This window comes from Peromyscus leucopus, chromosome 20 (genome assembly GCF_004664715.2).
Source record: "Peromyscus leucopus breed LL Stock chromosome 20, UCI_PerLeu_2.1, whole genome shotgun sequence".
Classification (NCBI taxonomy): Eukaryota; Metazoa; Chordata; class Mammalia; order Rodentia; family Cricetidae; genus Peromyscus; species Peromyscus leucopus.
This window is the reverse complement of record NC_051080.1, coordinates 43,183,624-43,209,198: the sequence shown is the minus strand read 5'-3', so window position 1 is coordinate 43,209,198 and position 25,575 is coordinate 43,183,624. Positions and strand designations below refer to the sequence as shown.

Below are 25,575 nucleotides of genomic sequence, written 5' to 3'. Positions count from 1 at the left end.
TTCTCAACTAAAAGATATGAAATTATCACAACCTTCAAAATATTTATATTAAATTTACTTCAATTAGAGATCAAGCATTTTTGTTTATTTAATTTCTGAGACAGGGTCTCACTACATAGTCCTTGGCTAGCCAGAGACTAAGTAGACCAGGCTGACCTTGAACTCACAGAAATCCACTCACTTCTGCCTCCTAAATGCCGAGACTAAAGGTATAAGCCTCCACACCCCACTGATCAAGTCATTTTTACAACTTCACAGCGGGCAGTGATAGTGCACGTCTTTAATCCCAGCACTTGGGAGGCAGAGGCAGGCAGATCTCTGTGAGTAGGAGCCCAGCCTGGTCTACAGAGCGAGTTTCAGTAAAGGTTCCAAAGCTACACAAAGAAATCCTGTCTCAAAAACAAAAAAAAAAAACAAAAAAAAAACAAAACAAAAAACAAACAAACAAACAAACAACAAAACAAAACAAAAACAAATTCTCAAATTTAGTCTTTCATCAAAGTTATGTTCTTCCCCTAAACTCTACAAACCCAGGGTACTCTCAACGGCAAGTACATTGACAGTGGTATAATCACAGACATTTTTGGAATCCCACTGGATTTTCCTCTCATAACTTCTTTACTGTTCCAAGATCCAATGTTGCCTTCAGTGACCATGTGATCATCACTCTGTGTAACTTCTGTCTCCCTACTTTAAAGAAATACTTTTGTTCCCAATTGAACTACCTCTTTTAAAAATCTGTTTATATTTTAAAATTGTTTTTGAAAACCAACGGCAGACATTTAATTAGAGTAAATGAGGTGTAACAGCACTGAGGAATAATGTCAGAAGTAAATGATGGGATCAATGGCATCTTGCTTTGTTTGCATATTGACATACTTTGCAAGTGAATATAAAAACTACATTCAAGGAACAAATAGTCTTATGACCTTTAAAATACTCCTTTAGAAGATGAATAAATGTAAACCATTTGTTTAGAAAACTATTTAAGAACACTGCCAGTCTGTCAGCATCAGGATGTACTAGACCCCACGTCACGTTCCTCCTTTCCACATGCCGTCTGCGCCAAGTGCAACCGAAACTGAGCCCCTGCAGACTGAGTTTGCAAGGGTGCGCAATGACGGCACGTGCTGGCAAAGCAGAGCCAGGTAGGTTGGGTTTGGTTTTTTAATCCAGCTGGAAGTAATTTTGGGCTACTAAAAATCAGCAAGGATATGTTAAAACATCCAGGAGCAAATTTGTATAACAGTAAAATATCAGGATGTCTCAAAAAGAAAGGAAGAAAAAAATATTTTAAATATAATTCACAAAAATATGATTAAACTACCAAAGACTAAACTCTTTCCACTTCATATTCCTTCAAGCAATTATTTTGAAGCACATAAAATACAGCATTTGCATGTTTTAACCATAAAAAACAGAAACAAAAACACCTTGTTATCCACCCTCAAACAGAATGTGCAAATTGATTGGATCCTACTTATATTCAATTTTGCAATAAGCCTATGTAAACCTATTATGCTATGACTATCATAAATGAAAAGACAGAATACAGTAATGTAATAAAACATGGAGCTGTCCCCATTGTTCAGTGAACAGAGTACCAGTGCCCAGAATGAAGGAACAGGAGCTGCGAGCTCAGCGTGGGCTTCTCCAAGGCACCTTTTCATTCCCTGTAGGGAGAACTTAAAGTCCTCAAGACCTCTTAATCAGTGCTTGTCAGAGACTAAAAGTCAAGACTCCCACTTTAACCCAAGCCTGGTCTTCTGAATTCAAGAGATCAGGAAAATAAGCTAGAAGAGGAAGTTCTTCTTTTCTCCTTTCCATATAAAAGGAGAATTTCTCATGAAAGAAGAAACATCTTCTACACCGGCTGCTCATACTTGGTCCTTGTCTTGGGGAGGTATATTTTTTTTAAAAAACTCTTGGATCTTGGAAAACCAAAATGAAAATACTAAAAAGTCATAGCTCTTTCCACCCTTCCAATCTGCCACCATGCTCTCTTTCTTAACACTGTATGAATTTACTGGAAAAATAAAATTTGATTCGATCCTATGGACCTACTTTATGAAAGCAGGTTGGCACATCTGACCACATGACTAAATGACAGCCTTCTTAGAGAGGAAGAATGGTAAAAGATATCGGTAAAGTTTCTAAGATGAACAGTACATAATTTCCATGAAGACAGTTCTGCTGGGCTGGTTTTTTGGTTGTTTTTCTTTGTTTTTGTTTTTGCTTGGTTGGCCAAGGTCTCATTGAGCCCACATTGTCTATGAATTCAGACCCTCCTAGTGCTAGATTTATATGTATGTGCCATCATGCCTGCTGAAGTCATTTCTGTAGCCAGTGACATGGATGAAGATTGGGTCTAAATGGCACAGCCATATCTGAATGGAATGGCAGAAGTCATAAAGCCACCACAGCTGCTTGACAAAGACCTAACAAAGCTGAGCCACATGATGGCTGCCATGCCACCTTTGGTTACCATCTCCACCTGTTGCATACTTGAGGGACTTTAAATATTTGTAGTTTGGGGATATTGGATTGATGGAAAATTCCTTACGAATCATTATTGCTTTCTTCCAGGAATGCTGCTTCTAAGCTTCCCCAGAAAAGTCCTGAACATATTATTCCCCCACTTTTAGGGAGATAATCCTTATCTACTTGAAGGTCTTCCTTATGCCTTGGAGGTTGTGACACATAAAGAAGCCAGAGGTCTCTTCATGAGGCTATGAGACATTCTTGAGACATCTGTCCCTGACTTACACCAGAACAAGATATTCAAAACAAAGTAAACTCAAAAAGGTCAACAAGATTCGGTGGGCTCGAGGAGTTGTCCACAGTTCGAATTACAAGCCTCTTCCCATTGTACACTCAGACAATTACGTGGCATACAACTCTGTACTATATGGAGACACATTGATGAGCAAAGTATGGAGTAGAAAGATGATAAAAGTATGAGGTGTCAGGACCTCCCTGTCTTAGAACAGTTTGCTCATGTAGAGCCACTATAATGTCATATGACCAAAGAACAACAGAATGCCAGGATTAGACATATAGACAAATTCTATAAAGATATAAATGTGAACACTGATTGTATTATGCCAGAATTTGAATAATAACTGCAGCTTTAGCCTGAGGATTTTTCCTGGGCACTCTGACCACTAAGAGTTAATAATACACTGCTTGGGACATGGCAAAATGCCCAGGGTGGCTGAAGATTTTGTTTTGGTCTACTGTCCTTGAAGCAACCAAAGCTACCAGCCTGAGAACAGGCTGTCACATGCCTCTAAGTTCTCAAAAATTGGGTTTTGGGGTTAATGAGTAAGAATAATAACTCTGTTTATTAATGATATCAAAACTTGGGGGAAAATGATTGGAAGTGATAACTCTGTTCTGTCATAGTTTATTAATGATGACTAAAAGATGAGCAAAAGGAAGTGAAACATATGTCCAAACCAAAAATGATATGATCTATGTTTTGGAACATCACGAATGTATCCCTGCTAACTAAATTCTGTATAAATAAAGAAACACTCTGGCTGCTAGTCAGTCTGGCTGCAAGATTCTCCCGACCACCATGGCGTGGCTCACTCCCTTCCCAGCTGACTCCTTACATCCTCTGCTGGGACCTGTCCCACTGGGGATGACTCCTGTATGCTTCCTCTCTGTCCATTTCTCCTAAAATGAAACTAAGAAGTGTCCCATATCTGATTCCTCCATTGCCGCTCTTGCATCCATCCATCTTCAAACCCTGCCCTCATCCAGAGCTGGACTCCAGCATATAAACTTAATTTTGAAAGCAAAATGACTTGCTAGGTAATTCGCTGCAGTGGCTTAGAAACTGGTCTTGGTCTGCATAATAAAGTCTGATCAAAAGTCTGAAACAAACCAGAGGCCATGAAAGTCCATTCTCCCTCAGAATTTCCTTGGGCAAATCTCTTTACCTTTTCAAGATTAACTCAATGAAGCAGAAGACTACCTCGCTGGGCTTCATCCCAGCATTCCTTGACATTTAGGGGCACAAAGTAACTAAAAGTCCATGACATTGTTTTACTATTTCAAATAACCTACAAGTCAGGAATTCGAATCAGGGGCTGTGGAGACCTACTAAGGTTTTTATTTGTAGTTACTATTCTATTAAATTGGTATCATAACCTATCTAGTTAGTATTAAATGCAATGTGTTTGGTTCATAAGGTTTATGGGAGGAAAGGACAAAAGGGTTCTTGATAAAGAAAAGTATGACTTTAGAAATAATTTTTACCTCAAACATTTAATGATAGATGACTTCGGCATTCAAGTGATGTAGTTTTATTGAGAGAGGGAAAAGAAGATTAAAAAGAAAGAAGGCATTTAGTTCTTGCCAAGCACCCAGACTCCCATGGTGGCCTTGCCTTCCATAGGAAGACGGCAGCTAGTCAGTAAGGAGCAGGCGAGAGCACTGAGTCTGTCATTCTGACTTAAGCACTCGCTGCTTTATAGAAACTCCATTCTCAGACTTCACTTTGGAGGTGGTAACAGCACTGCAAATAAATGCTGTTCTGTCACAGCTCTCTTACACAGCCTCAGTACATAATGCTAACATGGCCAACAGGTCTAGGGAACCAGCCAGGGTATAAGAGTATCTCAAATATATTTTTACTCATTCATTCCTGCCAGCCTTGTTTTGCCAGTAATCTCTTTAGCACATGGCTTATGTGGACAATAGGACAATTTGCTGTGGCCATAGGCAGAACTTAATAATGTCACACATTCAACCAACTGCATGGGTGGAGGGTTGCTTGTGGCTTCCTACATTCTCAGGGCTTTGAATCTTAACATATACCCATTTCACAGAACACTAAACTAACAGGTTCTATGTTAGGATGCAAAGAAGGACTGCTAGGAAAAGATCTCTCTCTAGTACTGAGTTACTAGGACTAGGAACTTTCTTCTATAGTAACCTTTTGTTCAATGACATTCATGGCAACTGACTGCAGTTTTGTTGTTTTAAAGGCCTCCTTTCCTCTCTACAAAACACACTGTTTGAATGTGAGTATGTGTGAAGTTTGTACAGTTGTTGTTTTTATTCAGATGCAACCAAATCTAGAGAAACTGAAACAGAAAGCACTGTTTCACCACACCCTGGCATCATGCAGGACAGGCACACATCACTATTACGGACTATGGTGAAAATATATCACTTGAGGCCAAAAGTAGTCTGGCAAAAAAAAAAAAAAAGAATTAAGTTTGAAATCTGCTGACTAAATTAGATTGGAAGATAAGCTAATGCTGTTAGAGACAAAGTTTGAAGGTGGATTTACACAAGATATTATAACAATGGTAATGGGTTTCCTATCAGAAAAAAGCACAGTCTTATGAAAGTTCCCTGAGAGAATCATATTTATACAATTAACAATTGTTTTGCTGAAAAAAGAATTCCATTATTGTGTGCAGACACATGTGGGCTGTGTAAAAACACAAGAGATATGTAACACACAGTAAACAGAAAGCAATGATCTTAAGCAGGCCACATCCTTGAACTCGTCATTAATAAATGTCTTTCCTCCATTCAGCTACTCGGCTGGTGGAAGCCTGTTTTCTTCAAGCACATCAAACACTGAAGTCCAGGAACATTTATTATTTTAATCCATTACAGGCAGTGCTTGATTTAACTTTATTGGTTGTGGTGGTGGTAGTGGTTATAAGTGGGGGTACAGCAATGTTCTTTTACACATTGTTTCAAAAGGGCTTAATTATATTTTATAGTTTGGGCCAGGAATTCTGCTTGTTTTTTGTCTAACCAGGTTCAAATGGAGTTCAGGTCAGTGATGAATCAGAAGAAAAAGTCAGAGATGGCTATCTTTCTGCTGTGAGCTCATCTCCCTCTAGAAAGGCTGGGCAGGTACATCATGTTCACCACTGCACAGGAGATTGCCTTGATAGCCTGTCCTGCGGCTCATTAGAAAGTTTTCACTTTTCATGCCGCCTTGAAATGAACACACGAGAGACTGAACACAGTGCTCACTTCTATTTCTCTGAAGTTGCTGTACTCTGAATTTTAAATGGCTCCTGCTGGGCTACTAGGTATGGGAACCTCATCAGCACTAAAACACAAAAAACCCGACAAACAAGAAACATTTTGATGGCATAGCTCTTTACCACAGAACATATACATTTCACAAAACTGAAGACATGGACATTGCAGGGACATTACTTGTTTCAACAAAATAAATGACTTCTGTATAAACATGCCCAAATAATGCCGGGTGGCAGTGGCGCACGCCTTTAATCCCAGCACTTGGGAGGCAGAGCCAGGCAGATCTCTGTGAGTTCGAGGCCAGCCTGGTCTACAGGGCAAGATCCAGGACAGGCACCAAAACTACACAGAGAAACCCTGTCTCAAAAAACAAAATAAACAAACAAACGAACATGTCCAAATAGCAAAAATTGACTAGTTTTAAAAAAATACTAAACATTCATAGGTATTCATCCCCCACGCCCCACCTGGCACAGAAAAGCCCTTTTCTGCTGGTGAGACAGCCCAGTCGGCAATGGCACTCACGGTGCAAGCTGGTGATTTGAGTTTGAGTCCCAGGACCCATGGAGAGATGGAGCAGCTCTTGACCTTCCCGTGTATGCTGTGCACTTACCCATACCCCGCATCATACACACTCTGAAACATAAAAACGACCTTTCCTAGTTGTGGAATTGATACTGCTGATTGATGTCTAATAGTCATCTACTCACACATCATAACAATCACAGCAAAAATAATCCGTGTTGAGTCTCTAATACTCATGTGTTTCTATTTTTAGTCATATGAGAGAAGTAATATGAAGTATTATTTGGGGGAGAAGTTACAATATTTTTACTAGGTTTTATTTCATTTTCAAGTTTTAGAACTTCCTACATTTTTGGGGAATGCCCAATCGCTTACCAGAATGTGCAGAAAAATATTCTCACAGATAAAAACAAGTAGTCTACGAGTAATTTCAGGGTGAAAAGATGCCATACCAGCTTATCAGGAGGAGCTGTGAACCTTAGAGCAAAAGGAGGGACTCTGCACGGGGTTAACAGTGGTACTCAGTCGGGGATGAGGAGGTGCTGTGTTTCACGGACTCTAGCCCATCTGTTCTGCCCGCCTACATTTTCCTTCTGCAAACCCATAAAGGCACCTCTACCCCAGGGACTACAGAAGGGCAGTAGATTCTTCTGCTTCTCATTAGCACGAGATTCAGTAACTCATTTCATTGTCAAGACAGTCCCTTTACTCTTTCTTTTGTGCTCGCCAGGTATGCCAAAATGACAAATAAAACCCCAGATGTTGCAGACCAGTGAGCATTCCTGTTTTCCTTGAGTGTTGGCTTTAAGCTACTTGGGACAGAGTGTCAAAAAAGACAGGACCCTGATGCCCACACCCAATATTCATTAAGGACTGTTGGTGATTTGTATAGCTGTCAACTAGCTACATTTATGTTTCCATTCTCAGTGGATCCTTAAAAGCTATGTTTGTCTTCTGTCTTTTACTGTCAAGAAGTTCATTTCTTGTCCTTCAGACCCTGGAAAGAGATGCATTTCTGTCTGAAAGCAGCAGGGGCTTTGGGGTGCTGTAAATAGCTTACCACTGCACCATGGGATTTTAGGTGGACTTATCTGATTTACTGTGCTAACTGGCATCCAAAGGCTATGAGGACGCTTAGAGATTTCCTTCAGGATAAGCACAACATGGAAAGTGGGACCAACACTTTGCTTCAGTTAATGAGCTGGTTTCACTTTTGGGGGGTGAGGGAGGTTAGGTTCTATGTGTGTTAGGAGGGGGGTGTTAGGTTCTATGTGTGTTAGGAGGGGGTTAGGTTCTATGTGTGTTAGGAGGGGGGTGTTAGGTTCTATGTGTGTTAGGAGGGGGGTGTTAGGTTCTATGTGTGTTAGGAGGGGGTTGTTATGTGTGTTAGGGGGGGGGTTCTAGTTAGGAGGGGGTTAGGTTCTATGTGTGTTAGGAGGGGGGTGTTAGGTTCTATGTGTGTTAGGAGGGGGGTGTTAGGTTCTATGTGTGTTAGGAGGGGGTTAAGTTCTATGTGTGTTAGGAGGGGGTTAGGTTCTATGTGTGTTAGGAGGGGGTTAGGTTCTATGTGTATTAGGCTTTGATGGTCCTGAATGTACTGAACATGAAGGGAGCATTCCAGTTTCATGGAAAAAAATGGCTATGCTTCCTTTCTCTCTCTCTTGTTCTGTTTATATACAAAGTTAAGTACAGCAAGGGCAGAGAAAGTGATTTAAACCACTGTTCCTTTGACAATGAGCTCAACACGCTGCTTTCTGCCTGCGAGAAAACCCCTCAATGTCTCCATGGTCAGATTCTTTCTTGTCAATGGTGGAGTTACCCAGGATCTTCCCCGCATGTCATTCAGCTGTCCATGCTGTGCTTCCCTGTTCTTTGTCTAGTTGGAGGTTGCTAATTTAATTGCCCCGAGACAGAGCGTGGCAACCTCCAGTCCAGGGTTTCCCAGATCCTGACTGTGTACTCTGTGTGCAGAAACCTAAGGCGTGCCATCTTAATAGAGCTGTAAATTACTCTGACAGGGAGCTACAGTGAGATCAATCCCCACCCTCCTGTGGAAAGAGACTTGCTGCCAGTTTAGAATTTATAACTATATACTTCGAGTGTCTTCGAAATGACATGCTTTAAACAGCAAAAGGGGATTACACTGTGTGCCCATGTTGGGGGAAGAACATACTTTTAAAGAACATACTCTCCAATGGGACAGATTTAACAGATAACAAAGAAATATTATTGACCTTAAAATATTTCAGAATATAAGATGTAATTTCTAACTAAGGTTTGTCTTGTTACTGGTAAAACATTCCTAAGATTGCCTGTAGTATATACCAAGTTAAAAGAATACAAGCATCGCATCTTCTACAATCAGATGGCAAGGGCCCTTTCACTCAGACACATAGAGAATGTAAGTGTTCCAGCAGAAAGAGTCGTCAGTCACATGAGTCACTGCTGCTGAAAGCATGCGCAGAATGGGGAAACAGGAGGACTCAGGTCCCTGAAATACTCGGTCCCCAGGAGCACAGGAGTCTGAGGAGAGCTGGATGGCTTATTTTATTTATTTTTCTTAGGCAGAAAATATTTAACTACTTCACTTTGTTCTGCTAGGTGAAGATGGGAATTCTTTTAGCAAACTCAGTAAATAATTTGTAACTGTTCACTTTAAAATGAGGAAATGAGTAGGAAAGCCCTCAGATTGTAGAAATGTACTGATGATGTTAGGGGGAAAACATTAGCTTTCTTGTTTCATGCCTTTATTATTCCCTTTCCCCACATACTTTCCATAAGCTTCTAACAGCTTAGATGATAAAAAAAAAAAAATCATTAGGCAAACTCATTTTTTCTGTCCTCGTGACAAGTGAGGGAACATGCCTACAGCACATTCCCAACGGTGTTTCTCTAAGAATTACTTAGCACATAGGATTCCTCTAGAATTACAAATCTATTTCAGCTCTTAAATTAAAATTCATCTGGAAAGGACTGCTTTTCCCTGTTTATATAACATTGTCACATAAAGAGTGTTAAAAAAACATTTCTCTAAAAATAGCCTGCGTAAGTTAGGGATCAGCAGAGCTCTGCTGCTGGAGCTGGTCCTTTGTAGTTTTTCCACCATGTTCTTGCACAGTGTTTTTGAGTGTGTTTATTAAAGTCAGCACATCAAAAAGGATCAAAGAGAAAGTGAGGGAGAACCGAAGAAACCCCAAGTGTGCTGTCTCATTGGGGAGCTATGCAGATTCGGATAAACAAGTGCAAACTGCTGAGGTTTTAATGAAGAAATTTTCGACAATGGTTTTATCTTGAGTTCTTCTATAGGACACCATGTGTGAAGCAGATGCTGTGCCGTGTGCGGCACCATCCCGCGCTCTGTTTAATAGCTCGTCTGAGATGACTACTTTGTCACTGGGCTCAATTTGGTTCAGCAAATAGTTTGAGAAGTGCAGCTGCTGCAGGCGCTCACAACAGTTACACAAACTGTAAAGTCAAAGACTCAGTGAAGCATTTCTGCATTACAGTCAGCCTATACAGATCTGACATTCATTCCAGTGAGCTCAAAGATATACCATAAAAACCGGGCTGCATAGACAACACCGCCACTTGAAAACTACAAAAAGAAATATGACTACTGGTAGGGTGTGTGTGTGTGTGTGTGTGTGTGTGTGTGTGTGTGTGTGTGTGTGTGTGTATAACTTTTTCATTTTTATCACTTACCAAAACTATACCTAGTTGCCAGGCATGGTGCCCATCTTTAACTGCCTGGTTTCAAGGTGGGTTTGAGGGCAGCCTGGGCTCCAGAAAGAGAGCCTATCCTCACTGCTAACAAACACCACCACCAAAAGAGCTGTGCAGTGACCTCTCTTACAGTGTCCACAGACAGCAGCCTTCAGCAACCACTGACACCTGCTCCTCTCTTATCGAACTCACACACAATGGATTTGCTGACTAAATTCTGTTGTGATTTCACCATAGTAAATTATTTCAACCGAATGATTGTCTTCAATTTTGATTTAATGTGACACAAAAAACTATTTTAAAATGTTTGCTGAACACAGTTACTGAAACTGTAAGTTTTAGTCAAAGTGGAAGTTTCTATTTTCCTGTTTAACAAGATAAAAAGAACATTAATTATAAGAGGGTTATATAGTTTTTCTAATATAAAGGGGAAATTACAAAAAAAACAGACCATTTGTAGAGCTAAATGAAAGGTTTTCGATTGTATTGTAGAGAAAACAATTATGAAGCATAAATACCTTTAAAAGTGAATAAAATATAAGCAGCAAATGAACTCAGAGGAGGAGAAAAAGCAGGCCCCGCTCTACAGACGGTTCAGTCCACCGTGTTTAAAATTGCTCCTCTGTTTGGTCTTAACCTTTCCCGCCATAGTTAAGGGACAGCGATTAGGAAGGTGGGAGATGAGCACAGTGGACTGACACTGTAGTGTCCAGGGTTGGAATCTCTCACACCCCAAACACTGCATTTTTCATTTCTAACTTCAAAGACAACAAAGAAAAACAGAGCTCTTAGCTGGGTTGGTTACAAATACTTCATTGAGGAAGAAAGACGTCATCTATGTTTTGGCTTAAATTTATTACTACTCAACTATAAAAGTTAAAACAAAAAAACCCTCTTAATCTGCTGTGCTCAAACTGGCTCTCTAAACTCCGTCACGATCAGTCTCCAGCTGCCACTTGGTTCCCTTCGGTATGCAGCTAGGATGCACACAGCTTATGGCTTGACAGAGCCGACACATTAGCAGTCCACAGCCCTCCTCCACACAGGCACGGGGAAGGACATGGCTCTCACAGGATTGTGGAAACTATATGGTTCCCTCCTGAGATGTCTGGCACCTGGCTCTCAGCTTTCACAGTAGCAGTGTCTGTGATTGCAATGGTTATTTCCTGCCTGTGCTGACTTTCCTCTTCACATACCTTATGGCCGCCCTTTCTGCTTCAGTGTGGAAAAGCACCTAACAACTTAGTCACAGCAGCAGAAGAGAAAATGGAGACATCATGGCCGGGGAGCTTCCTGTCCGCTACAGTTTTCAGCTGGCCTTGGGTGGCTCACAGAGGCTCAGCCTTCCCCTGGCCAGGTGTTGCTGCTTGACAAAAATGCCTCGGCGGCATTCTCGCTGACTTGAGCTTTGGCTTGACACTGTGCAGTGTACCTGCTACCATGGCAACTTCTCTTTCTACAATAAACTGTTCCCAGTGACGCAGTGCACTGCATTAGAATCACCTGCAAGGCATACAAGAGACAGACTATCGGGCCCTGCGCCCTGAGTCTGATTCAGTAGTCTGGGGTGGGGTCTAGCACGGACATTCCCAGCATGGTCTCAGGGTCCCAGGTGATCTGATGTGCTGTTCCACAGACGGCACTGGGAAAAACACTGTTCCAATGCTTCAAAATGCCCGACATGCTGTTGTTCCACCTCGGCCATTTCAGCTAAAGAAAGCCAGGAACAAACAGTTCCGAAGACAGTTACAAGAATGTGCCTCAAGAGGTGGATAGGACATTTTAGGGCTTGGAAATACCCCAGGCTCACAGGATTTGTTAAAACAAACAGACAAACAGCCTAAACAAAATGACAACAGCCCCAATCCAAACCAAACCAAACCAAACTGAACCAAACCAAACCGAACCAAACTGGACCAGCATCTCTGCAATAAGCTCACAAGCGGGAAATGTTCCCAATCTCGAGTGAGTCTAAAACTTATTTCTGCACAACACCAATCTTGAAAACGTTACATTTTCATACCTTACATAGGACGCTGTTTTCTCTCCTCTGCTCCTCCTCCCTCCGCCCCGCCCTCCTTCCTCTGTCACTCACCAGGTGCTCTTTGTGCTGCTTTGACACTAAGGCTTCCATTGAGGTTCGACAGTGATGCCAACACACATGGTGTATGAGGATGTGGGACAGTTTCCATGGAGACCACAATCTGGGTAGTATGGACAGAAACTTTCTGAAAGCAGGAAATGGCTCTCCACAAGTTTTCCTGAAAAGACGTCTTCTGTGCTCCATCACAGTGAACTTTGGGCGTAGACAACTTTCCGCGGTAACATTTGGAGGCAGGAGGCTCATCCTTATTCAGTACAGGGTCCGGTGGGGCTGAGGTCTCTTTGCTATGTGCAAAGCTGTGTGCCTTTTTAATCTTCTTTAAAAAATGATGTATCTGGTCCAGCTTGGTGAAACTCAAGTTTGCTTTCAAAGGCTTTGATGCATCCAAGTTGATGTCAGCTACAAAAACAACAACGACCTTCAGAAACCTCCTGGAGCGCTAACACTCATCAAAGTGCCAGAGCACTGCATCCTCTTACCTGTCACCTCCTCTCGTGTAGTCGACCAAAGGAACATCATTATCGAGCTGCTTAGTGGCCTAAACTGCTGGCCCCTCATGCAAGGCCCAGCCCAGGACAGGACCTTCTATCCTCAGGTTCTATGGCAAACTGAAGTAGGCTTCCCAGGTTGGTACCTATCTGAAACTGGCATTGGATCTCCCAAGGAAACAGAACTCCTCACAGGACCAGAACAGTGTAGGACAAAATGTCAATCCTAAACATCTCGGATCTCCAGACCTTACCTTCCTCCTTTACGAACTGTTATGACCTGAAGAGATTCTGGGACTTGCATTCTGCACTGATAAACACTGATGTGCATTACTCCAATAAATGTTAAGTAGACAGAAATTTCTTAAAATCTATAGTCCAATTTACATGTATCACATGTCAGATGTCTTCCAACTGGCCTTATTACTTCTGTTTCCCTCTTCTTTTCCCTTGCACGGCCTAGTAAGGAGTTGATCCAAATGTCCTTGAGAGCACACCTGTGCATATCATCGTCTCCAGATATGCAATCTTACCAGTCCAGGAATTAGTTTCCAGACACCTTATTGACACATTCACATTCTAAGTTCAGAACATTACTATCACCACAGACAGACAGACAGACAGACAAACTGACTACTTAGCAATCACTTATTACTTTTCTTCCACTCCTAGCCTCAAACTACCACCAAGCTCTGTCTTTGCATACTTGCTGACTGGGGACACTGCATAGAAATAGAACCATAGAATACTGGATGCTTTCTGCCTTGCTTCCTTTATATATCAACATGCTTGTGAGGTACACATCCATGTTAATTTTGATTGGCCTTCATTTGATTTCCCTAGTGACTAATTTGTTGAATGCTTTCTCATGTACTTCTTGTCCATTTTTTATAAATGCTTGAAAAATGAAAAATATGTATTTAACTCTGCTCATTGTGTGTGGTGGGGAGAGGGAGAGAGGGAGAGGGGGGAGAGGGGAGGGAAAGAGGGGGGAGGGAGAGGGGAGAGAGAGAGAGAGAGAGAGAGAGAGAGAGAGAGAGAGAGAGAGAGAGAGAGAGAGAGAGAAGTGAACAGGTGAGTGCAGAAGGGCAGGCACCAGTGTAGAGCTCAGAGAACAAGTCCAGGGATCTGCCCTCCTCTTCCAATTGTTTTGAGCAGTCTCATTCCTGCTGCAGATGTCAAGCTTGTGGCCCACAAGCTAGCAGAGATTCTCCTGTGCTGGCTGCCATCTCCTAGTGCTGGGGGAGCACCAGGATTATAGATGCGTTAGACTTCACATGGCTTTATAAGCTTTGGGGACCTGAATGCTGATCCTCATATTTGTGCAATAAGTGGTTTCCCCTTTGGACAATCTCCCCAGCCCCCAAATCTGCTAATTTTTAACAGTAATGCTTTTTTTTTTTCACTTGAAGGGTTTTTAAAGTCCTTATTCTAAGATACATGGTTTGTAAATATTTTATTCCATGAAGTTGGACTGTCTTTTCACTTTATTTTGGCTGCTTTTAGCACAGCACTTTCAGCTTTTCAACACTGAGTATTTAAATTTTGTGAGGCCAATATGTCCATTATTTTGTTTATACTGTTTAACCTAAGACCCCAGAGGTTTGCGCCATGATTCTTCGAAGAGGCTTATAGTTCTCTCTTACATTAAGTCTAACCTTTGTGTCTTATATGACACTCTGGATGTGGATACTGTGTCAACCAGTAACATATGCTGCTAAAAGGTATAATTTGGGGTTCTATAGAAAACAATAGAGCAATAGGATAAATATTGTGGGGGAAAACAGATAGTTCAAATGGTTCACACATTTACCTGCTCTGTCTACACAGCCCTTTATATGTGCCTCCAGATTCTGTGGCCTCATAGTAAGTAACCCTGACTTTATCACAATGAGAATCGGAGAACAATTTTAGCAGATGATTATAATAGTGAGACAAAATAAAACTAAAGTTGATAAGTTGTGTGCCCCTCACCTTCCTGGTTTTATACCAAGAAACTTGAACTTAAAAGTACTCATTCTGTACCCATAGCAACAACTTAGTCACTTATTCAGGAGGTTGCCCAGACAGGCCCACTAAGTCAACTGGTAGACCTAGGGGATCCATTTTTCTCTGACTGCAGATTGGTATAACATCCATGGAGGGTAGACATAGAGTAGCCAACTATTATCTTGAGATGAATCTCCATCTCTCGGCTATCACTGTGTTCCCAGGAACACAGATGAAAATTATTTATAACCCTGGCTACTTGCCTAACTTGTCTTTTGAGACTCAGCTCTTATTTCTAGGCCACCTTTTATAACCTCTGTTACTAAGTGCATTTCCAGTGCATTTTGCTAGACACTATTGTACACTTGCCTAGTGAATTGTGATTGATGGGGAAGCAGTTGTCATACATCTTAGTGTACTGAGCACCTAGACTATTGTTTGTATTGAATGAAAAAGGTGTAAGAGGAAAATGAACGGACATGTCATTGAACTGACCAAGGCCCATCAATCAGCTCCTCCAGAACAGTTCATTAGCCCCTCTCTGCTGTTCTGTCACCTGTGCTAGTGAACGGCTCTACAATCAGTCAACCACAGGGTTCAGAGCAGGACTCGGACTTCCTGGTTCCTCATTCTACTGTCTTTGCTCACTCCCAATCAAACTCCCAAATAAGTTGTGCCAATTTGACTTCCAAAACATTGCTTGACTCCAATCCCCCCCTCTCCAGCACGTCTACCACTCCTCATTTTCCTCCCCATCTATTATAAAGTCTACTAACTGATTTCTCTGCCTAGGCCTTTCCTTCAATCCAGTGCCACAGAGCAATTTCCAAAGCATTTATTTTGGGTGTGATCCTGGTAGGTGCGCCTGTAGGAAGCACAGGAAGACCTGAGAGAGTGGAGTCCTCAGTGAATGTGCATTGTTGACATGGGCACAGTCAAGTTGAGGACTCCAAGGCCTTAGACCCTTACAAAGTATTTCCATGGGGACCTTACAAAGTAGTTTCCATGTAAGGGCCAGGCTGAAGAGGGGTGGCAAGGCTCTTCTCAGTTCCAGTGAGTGTTTATGAATAATTGATCAGCATGTGCAAACACTAGCAACTGCAGCTTTCTCCTCCCACATGCTTACATCTGGAGCTGCTTGCTACAGAGACTTTCTACAGAGGCTCGCTGAGCAGTCCCTCTGCACTGCACCCAGTAATCAGGCTGTGGTTCCAGGCTGTGGTGATGGCAGAGCCCCAGATAATCCTAGCTTTACTGCATGTGTATTTTCTTAATTCCCTTTCCTCCCCTAGCCAGGGTGCTAGGACCCAAGCTATACAGGTAATGACATTTACGTCTGCTTATAACTCTTTACTGACTCCTATTCATCTATGACATAAAAATTCAACCTATTATGATAGAAGAAAAACAATCTTGCCTTTAAGCTGTAGATTCTGCTTGTCTCATCTTTAAAGGCTCAGTATATAGAACCTACTTCTCCTGATCCTTACCATGCACCAGGCATTTATTCATGTGTATAATGTATCTCTGCTGTTTCTCTATAATCTCCAATGTTCAAATACTGCTCAGCATTTTCTTTAAGTTTATTCACAAGGTGAAGCATGTGTTCCTCCTTGGGGTTCTATGTCTGCATACTGTTTTTCTCTGAGCTATATGTCCTGCTAGTTAAGAAGACCCTAACTAGACATCCTTCATCCTCAGTACACTGCATCAGGCCTCAAACAGCACGAAACCCATGTTTGGTCTTTTGGTACTCGAACGTTTCAGAACATACTAATCTGGTTCTGTGGCAGACAGAATTCTAATAATGAACTTCCCTCCAAAGATTCCCATGCTCTGACTACTAAATTAGATACTGAATATAGGTACTGGTCTACTATAAAGAGAGTCTGAGGTTTGCTCCAGGTCCCCAGTTAGATAAGGAGATTATCTAGAGGGGCTGATGTAATCATGTGCCTTGGAAAGGGCACATGAAAGATAAGAGGGAAAGTTAGGGATGTGAAGCCTGAAAAAGGTGAGAAGAACCATGTGACCCTACAGTTGGACAACAGCTAACCAGGACATGGGGACCTCCCTCCTACAAACACAAGGAGCAGCTGGAATGAGTTTAGAAGCAGGTTTTCTTTAGGAAGTCTCCATAGAACTGCTGATCCCAAATGACGCACACATTTAGCAGAGAACTAGCTGAACCCACCTAGAAACAACTACAGTCCATGAGAGACTAAACTCACATTTCTTGTGATTTGTTATATATCAATAAAAACATACATTCCATATGGCTGCGGACCCACATATAACATACCAGGTCCTAATGTGAATACAAATGAAGTTTCTAGGTCTATGCAAATCGGCTTGACCTTGTTCCACCCATTCTCCCATAGCAAGTAATGAAACATGTCTAAGTATATAGTGCATGCTTCCCTCTGTCATGAATTTACTCCTTCAATACTGTTTCAGGAACCCAGGGAAGATGGAACCCTGTCTCTCCCAACAGAAAGACCACAACTGTAAAATCTCCAGAGATAGCTATTTGGAAGATTCTGAAAAGCAAATGGTAAATGAAAGAAAAGAAACACAGAATTCAAAACATTATCCAAGTGGGGCTGAGTGCCTCCTTGTACTCTCCTTCACCACTGGCTTAGAACAGCAGCAGCCTCAAACCAGACACGACTGCCATGTGCAACAGAGGTGCAGAAGGAGACTTCTGGTCCAGGCTCCAGAGGGCTAGGGCACTCCTTTCCTCTCTTCTTTTCTGTGCTCCAGAAGCAGACGGAGAAAGGCCACTTTTGAAGTAACTTTATGGAACTGCTATTCCTGACATAAGAAACTCACATCAACATCTCTCAGCAAGAGAGACACAAAAGTCCACAATTAAGGGCCAGTGGGATGGTTCAGTGGGTAAGTTAGCCTCTGACTTCCACATGTATGTGTGCATGCATGCACATGTACACACATACACAATATGTAATAAAACATTTTAAAAATTCTACAACCAAGCACAGTTTATTCAGGAACTTGAAGGCTGGATTAACTAAATTAAAAGCCTAGAGAGAAAAAAGATCAATTGATGAAGAAAAAATATTGGAAAGTCCGATATTTATTCAATTTAAGAACTCCTAAGCAAGATATCAACAGAGAGCAATATTTTACTCTGATACATGTCATATACAATATGTCTAGAGCTAGCATCAGAATTATGAGAGTTGAAATGCTTTCTCCATGAGATTGGGAACTAACTAAGGATGTTATGTCCATCTCATTACTCATCGCATCATACTGGAAATCATAGTCAAAATAAGGGGAGAAAAATAAAAAGTATATAGACTGTAAAGGAAAAAAGAAAGACAATGCTTATTTGTAGATGGCATGATTGTTACATGTTGAAATCCATTATAAAAAGCTGGGCATGACTATGTGTGCCCATAACCTCACCCCTGAAAGGTGAATATAGGCAGATCCCTAGGGCTCTCTGGTGACCAGCTTAGCTAAAAACGATCCCTAGCACCCATGTAAAAAAGTTGGTGTGGTGGGTAGGTGGAAGGAGGAGGGTCCTTGGGGCTTGCTGGCTATCCAGTATAGCTGAATTGGCAAGATCCTGGTTCTGTGACAGACATGGTCTTTGAAAAAAAAATAATAATGTGGAGAGTGACCAAAGAAGAGACCTCTGGCTTCCACATGAACCTGCATCCAAAGCAGCACACATGCAAGCACATATACAAACATACACACATGTGCAAAGATACAACAGACTTGGAACAGGGTGTGTGTGTGTGTGTGTGTGTGTGTGTGTGTGTGTGTGTTTCAATGATCATAACACAGAATCTAGAAAGAGTACAAACAAATATTGCCCAATGATTTCTGAAAATGTCACAAAAGCAATTAAATGGAATTAAGACAGTAGTATTATCAAGTTTGTTAGCTATGTATACAAAAAGAAAAAAGTACTTTGACCTCAAACCTCATTAAAAAACTAGCTTAAAGTGTGTAATAGATTTAGGAATGAGGTATAATATAGAATTTTTGAGAAATGTAGATGAGTCTTCAAGTTTTAGAGATAAGATACAATTCTTGTAGATGGCACACAAAAGCATGACTCAGTTTTAAAATTTATAAACTAAATTAAAATGTTTATATACAGTAAGAAATGGTAATGTAAGAGAATGGCTATATAATATGTAGTAGTAAGAGGAGTATGTGGCTCTGTTTAAGAGGGTTATGCAGTTATGTCTTATTAAAATAGCTCAATAACTACTGAGTATCTGATGGGTAACAGGATAGATTTACCTCCTCCATTTCAATATTTGAGTCATGTATATGTATATGTGTATATATATATATATATATATATATATATATATATATATATATATATCACAAAGGCTGATAAAATGGGCTTACACAAGCTTGTGGGTCAAGCAGATCCACATCAGGGCCAAGCGTTAGCTCACTTCGCACTTCTCCCAGGCAATGAGTCTCAGTGTGCTTTTAAAGTTAAGTTTCTACTTCTCCCAGAGTCTGCACAAGACAGTTCAACATTTACTCTGAACCATAAATGTTGAGGTCATGGTAGCCCCTTTTCAGAATCTGAAAATAATGCAATATCATTTCTAAATGTTAGGAAAATTATAGGGCTACTATTAAATTTATTAACATCAAAAGATGTAGCAGATGAAAATTAGTTAAACCTAAGTCAATTTAGTCAGTAAAACTCAAAAACACAGGCCAGTTTGGTGGAGTCTCAGTTTATCATGGGAATAGTCTTTTACACATTGTGATCATACTATCAAATCAATGCTAAACACAGGCTTCTGTTCATCAGCAGAGTTCAAATCTTTATTAATTTGGAAAGAGAAATGTACACTAAAAATCCAGTCATTTTTGGTAGTATTCAACTCTACATGTATCTGAGTTGTATTATTGACCTTACTTTACTGAATATGACTTTTTTTGGAATACTCTGAAGTTAGAAAGACACATTTTCTCAGATGAAAGGATGGTCTACAGTCTTATTCAAAAATAATAGCACAAAAGTGCGAAGGCAAATGTGTAGTTAATTAGGCAAGCACAGCTTCCTTCCTTATTGTCTTGTGAGAGACTCCAAGAGGCCAGCCTGCATACATAATCAGCAAGGCCTTGATCTAGGACAGAAACAGGACATTCTGAGCAGCACCATGGGACATGCTTTCTCACATGGGCCGTCTCTTAATGCCACAGTGAAGTCAAAAGCATAGATTCCTCAGAATATGAAAATAATTTCAGAGTCTGTTTCCATTTCTTAGACATCAGTTTTGTCTTCTGACTGTGAAGTGTGGTTTAATGCTGATTTGTGGGGTGGTTTCTGAGTGACTTCCTCACACCACTGCTTGACTGCAAAAACTCCTGGGCCCCTAGAACACTGGTTTTGTTCCTGTGGAGTCAGGCCCAAGCTGCTCTGTGTATCTCAGATTTAATATCACAAGTAAATCCTCTTAGTCACTGAACAACAACTGATGAACGTCCTTAGGAACCTGAAATCCTACAAGAGCCATACAGAGCACAAGAGAACTGTAATGCTAGTTTTCCAATAAGAACCAGGGTGGTATTTAAAACACTAAAATCATTCATTTTTAAAGTGTATGCTTGTACACAGTGCGATCTCTGTGCAAGATGCCTTTCAGCCTCCAGAGTCCCTTGTCCCTGCCCCCCTCAGGGAGACTGCAGAGCCATCCTGCCAGAACAAACAAACATGCTCTTGTAAATGGAGACAACGTCACTGGGAAGCCCCTTTGGGCAAGCTGGACAGGTAGGTGGAAAGAGGAAAAGCATGGGGAAATGAGATGAGACCACTATACAAAGCAGTATTCCTCCCCAAGTATCAGCTCCATCAAGAAACTGGAACCACATGCCAGAATGTGCAGGGCCACACATCAACTAGTACACTTGTTGGCATACAAAGTTCAGCAGCATGTCGGAATTCTTCCATTGACATCACAACTGTCATGCCTGCCCATTCACTAAATTTGGGCTGATAGTTTTACTATTAAGGGTCAATATACTTGCACATCCTTAAGCTAGCCAGGCATTTTGTGGTGTGTGGTGTGTGTGTGTGTGTGTGTGTGTGTGTGTGTGTGTGTGTGTGAAAATTAGTGCCTTCATGATGAGTATTTTCAATATCAGAAAGATAATAAGGAGAATATTTTTAGAAATGGGAAATTCATTTTTAAAAAGTGCACTATGTTTAAACATAGAAAAGTAAAAATAAAAATTGGGCCATCTACTTTTGTTATTCAAATTGATAAAATACAGTAACGTCATCACCAACAGGGACACAGTGGGGATTATACAGAATAATGCTACGTAAGAACCATAAACATGACTAGACTCAGCACAGACTGTTGATGTGGGCTTTATTCCAATTATTATCAGATTCTTGGACTTGAGAGTTTTGAATTTTTTCATAATCCTTACTGAACTGTAATAAATGGACTATTTTCAAAGTTTAGATTTTAGGAAAATATAGCAATAATAGAATGTCCCAGCTGAGTCATCTTGTCTGCCAGATCAAGTTTCTCACCAAGCCTGGAACATATTTTGTATCTTTAAGTTACCAAATAAACCCATGGCTGTCAATTATTAGATCCTAATTACCCTTCCAAACTTTCTGAACAGCTACCAGGAAAGAGAATGACAGACTGACTATTGAGTTAGGAGGAGATTAGACCAATACAAACAAATGACAGTTATTTCATGCTGCTCTCACCATGCAAGGTAACTTCACAGTGAGCGGGAAGAATCAGATTGCAATAATGAAAACAGAGTGGGAGTCAACCCCAGGGTGACTCTCCTCGGTTTATGGAAATGCACACCTTGTGGGGGACCAAACACCAACTGGAGAAGGTTCCTGGAAACAGTTCCAGCTATTTCCCCATTGAAAATGTTCCAACTTGACTTGACCCATAGTCATCATATTACTTTCATTTATGATGTATTATGAAATCTCTTACCAAACACCCAATGGGTTCAATATGGCTTGTTACACTCAAATGGGAACATCTACGAAGGAAAGCTTCTTTGTTAAGTGTTCCTTCTTTTGGAATTTTATTTGTAAAAGAAACGATGTTATTTTAGACAAGTAAAGCTTAGTGGAAACTGCACACACGGGCGGCTGCACGACAGGGGTAATGGGAATCCGAGCCCTGAGCTAGGGAGCGAGTGCACAGCACAGGACTTACAAATGCATCATCTAGCTCGACTTGCTGGATAACAGTAATAAAATCTTTTTATTACTTAGCTATAATGCACTTTCCTCTTACTATTTGGTCATATACATTTTCTCTTGCTCGGTAATTCAAATCCTGATTTTTGTTACATTGTTCAAACAAATATATTCCTGGTGACAGTGGACAATGGAGATTGTGTAGTCAGAGGACAGACCTTGAAACCAGAAAGCTGCTGAAGACAGTGAAATCCATGTGTCTTCACTGAAGATGTGACATGTAAGGTCTTCAGTAGCGGCAGACCTGAGTGCACCAAGTAATGGCAGCACAGTGAGTGGGACTGGGTATGTTCTGTCTGCGCGCTGATGCCGGACTGGCAAGCGTGGAGTCAATCAGCCAGCAGCACTCCTTGGCGCCTTCACTGTGATCTAGTGCCACGACTACTAGGGCGGTTATTCAGCTATTCATTTCTGTGATAAAGCACGCACTGTCCTTTTATTTGATTCCGTGTCCTACCTCAAACCACAATACAGAAAGTATGGTTAGGTGGATGCACTGGTTTTCTAACATGACTGTATTGGACTAAACTCATCCAGTGAGCCTCTCCCCTCAGGGAAGCCGATGCAAGGGCATGACTGTTAATCTTGATTGCCAGTCCGAGTGGAGGCCCAGTGCTAGACAGCTGTGGGAGCTTCCGGGCGGTGTTTCTGGGGAGCACTGGCTGAGGCGGGGGAGGAGTGTGTGTGGAGAACTGCTCTGACTGGAAGTAGCACTATCCCACGGACTGGGGGGTCTGTCCTGATAAGAAGGGGTGAGGAAGTCAGCTGAACCCAGTACCCCCTTTCCTCTGCTTCCGGACTCACTGAGATGTGAGAGGGCAGCCTCCATCCCCATGGACAGGAGCTGCTCCTGCGGTCATGCCTGCCCTGACAGACAGACCACATGCCTGAGCGGGAGCCAAGATGAACCTCTCCTTCCTGAGGTTGGTTGTGTCAGGTGCTCTGGCTCTGCCGCAGGAAAGAAACTAGTAAGGGGCTAAATGTGTCCCATTCCAATCATCTTGGCGGGTTCTCTGGTGCCTGTGTCTTTTGTTTGTCTTGTTGCTCTCAACAGTGACATAGATTCATCCTTAGAGAGAATGAACAGACCTTCTGGAGGGAACCAAACACTGTTCTGAGGTAAGTTTACAGTTTAGTGAACTCTATCTTCTCAGCTGCTTGTGAAATGAGCATCACTGAGATCAGAGGGAAAGCCCAGGGAAGGATATGACTATCGAAGGAGACAGGTCACAGACTACAATGGGGACATGGTAGGGGTTAGACACGGGAAAAGAACAGGAAGCATGATTCCCAGGGATTCAAAATGTCAAGAGAGGCTCCTACTGTGAAATGATGTGACAATCCGAACACCTTTAAAAAAATAGTTTAAAATAATAGCATATAATACCAACAAAATGGCCATCATTGGGATGAGATAGAAAACCAATTTACTTTTGAAATGGATAAGTAAGGAGAATGAATTAAGCACTTATTCTGGTTTTTGATGACAGATATCACAAAGTAACCAAATAGCAGACGACTCTTTCTCTTTACAGCACATGCCAGCTAAAGTAAACATATCCACGAGAAGAGCAAGAGCCAGGAAACTGGTCTTGACAATCTCTCAAGAATGTAGGCTGGCCGGGCGGTGGTGGCGCACGCCTTTAATCCCAGCACTTGGGAGGCAGAGGCAGGCGGATCTCTGTGAGTTCGAGGCCAGCCTGGGCTACCAAGTGAGCTCCAGGAAAGGCGCATAGCTACACAGAGAAACCCTGTCTCGAAAAACCAAAAAAAAAAAAAAAAAAAAAAAAAAGAATGTAGGCATCGAGGACCAGTGACTGCACACACACAAAGATCTCTTCAGACACCGTTTGTATCCTGACAGAACAGCACAAAACTTCCCACAACACAGCCTCACTTAAACAAGCAAACAGCAATCAGACTAAATACAAACAAACAAAACACAATGTACATTAGGAAATGCAGAGGAAGGGACAGAGGAGCAGGGTGAGGGAGTTCTGACAGAAACACTGAGGGCAGTGGGGAGGAGGTCCAGACTCAGGAGACCGGCAGGAGAGGCTGACGAGAAGCAAGGGGACAGGACTGCTGAGCAGGAGTTCAGCAGCAGGGCTACTGGGAGGCTGCCTGAGGTCTGCTCTACAGCTTACGGGAGCAATAAACTCTCTCCTGATTGGATCTGAGGTCTGCTCTACAGCTTACGGGAGCAATAAACTCTCTCCTGATTGGATCTGAGGTCTGCTCTACAGCTTACGGGAGCAATAAACTCTCTCCTGATTGGACCTGAGGTCTGCTCTACAGCTTACGGGAGCAATAAACTCTCTCCTGATTGGATCTGCGGTCTGCTTTACAGCTTACGGGAGCAATAAACTCTCTCCTGATTGGACCTGAGGTCTGCTCTACAGCTTACGGGAGCAATAAACTCTCTCCTGATTGGATCTGCAGTCTGCTTTACAGGAGGGAATTCATGCCTGGTTCTACAAACATGGTCAAAACCCATGGCTAGGGAAGTCATAGGCCCTAAGGGAGAACTTATTCTTGTTGTTTTTCTAAATGGCCATGTAATCAAACTCCCCAATAAATATTTATTTATATCTATAGATTTGTGCTGCTCTCAACTTGGCTAGGAAACTTTTTTCCTGAAGAGGGTAGTGGCAGAGAAGCATTGCTGTTCAACAGGCTGAAAATGAGCCACAGTGAGTGAGCGCTCAGCCACAGTTGGAGCATCTACCAGACCCTGCCCCCGCTCAGGGACCTTAAGAAAGAAGGGGTGGGAAGTGTCAGAGGGAGAGGATGGGAGGAGTGCGTGAAACACTGGCCTCCAGACGTGGCTGCTACCCACAGGGACCTACTGCAGTTTGGTTACCTACACAGGGCCTCTACAGCATCAAGAGAGTGACAATTCCAGCATGGAATGGGCAGAGGCTCCCAACGCCGGGAAGTGAATAGCAGTTGACAGTTTCTGGAAGAGTCACCTTTCTTCTGGGGGAAACACTGGTAGGGTGTCCATACCCCTGTGGATGACCTCAAGCCCGTGCACATATGGGCAGCACTAATTAGACTTAACAGGTTGTTAAAATAAAAAAGACAAAGTTGGGAACAAGATATGCTGGGGGGTGGTAATAGGGAGGGATATGAATAGGATACATTGCATATATGTATATAATTTTAAAAAAGGAATGTCTCTTATTAAAAATCACCCATTTTCGAAGATATGGTGGTTCACACCGTTAATCCCAGCACTTGGGAGGCAGAGGCAGGCAGATTCCTGTGATTTCAAGGTCAATCTGGTCTACAGAGTGAGCTCCAGTCAGCAGGGCTACATAGTGAGACTCTGTATCAAACAAATGAAAAACCCCAAGTATCATCCACTTGACACTTCTTTTAAAACTGTGAATTCTAGGTGAAAAACTAGGGGTAAAATGATGAACACCTTTCCTGCTTTGAAGTCCTTGGTCCATTTACTGACTGGC

The 25,575-nt window shown here is 41.9% G+C and overlaps 1 protein-coding gene across 4 annotated transcripts in view; it reads right to left on the bottom strand.

Moving 5' to 3' along the window:
* Positions 1-25,575, bottom strand: part of Vps13b (vacuolar protein sorting 13 homolog B) — a 527,154-nt gene that overhangs the window by 133,843 nt on the left and 367,736 nt on the right. For all 4 annotated transcript variants that reach the window (XM_028884474.1, XM_028884475.1, XM_028884476.1 and 1 more), the window contains one exon: positions 12,365-12,772. In XM_028884474.1, the coding sequence (XP_028740307.1) occupies positions 12,365-12,772 (408 nt within the window). The remainder of the gene's footprint in view (positions 1-12,364; positions 12,773-25,575) is intronic.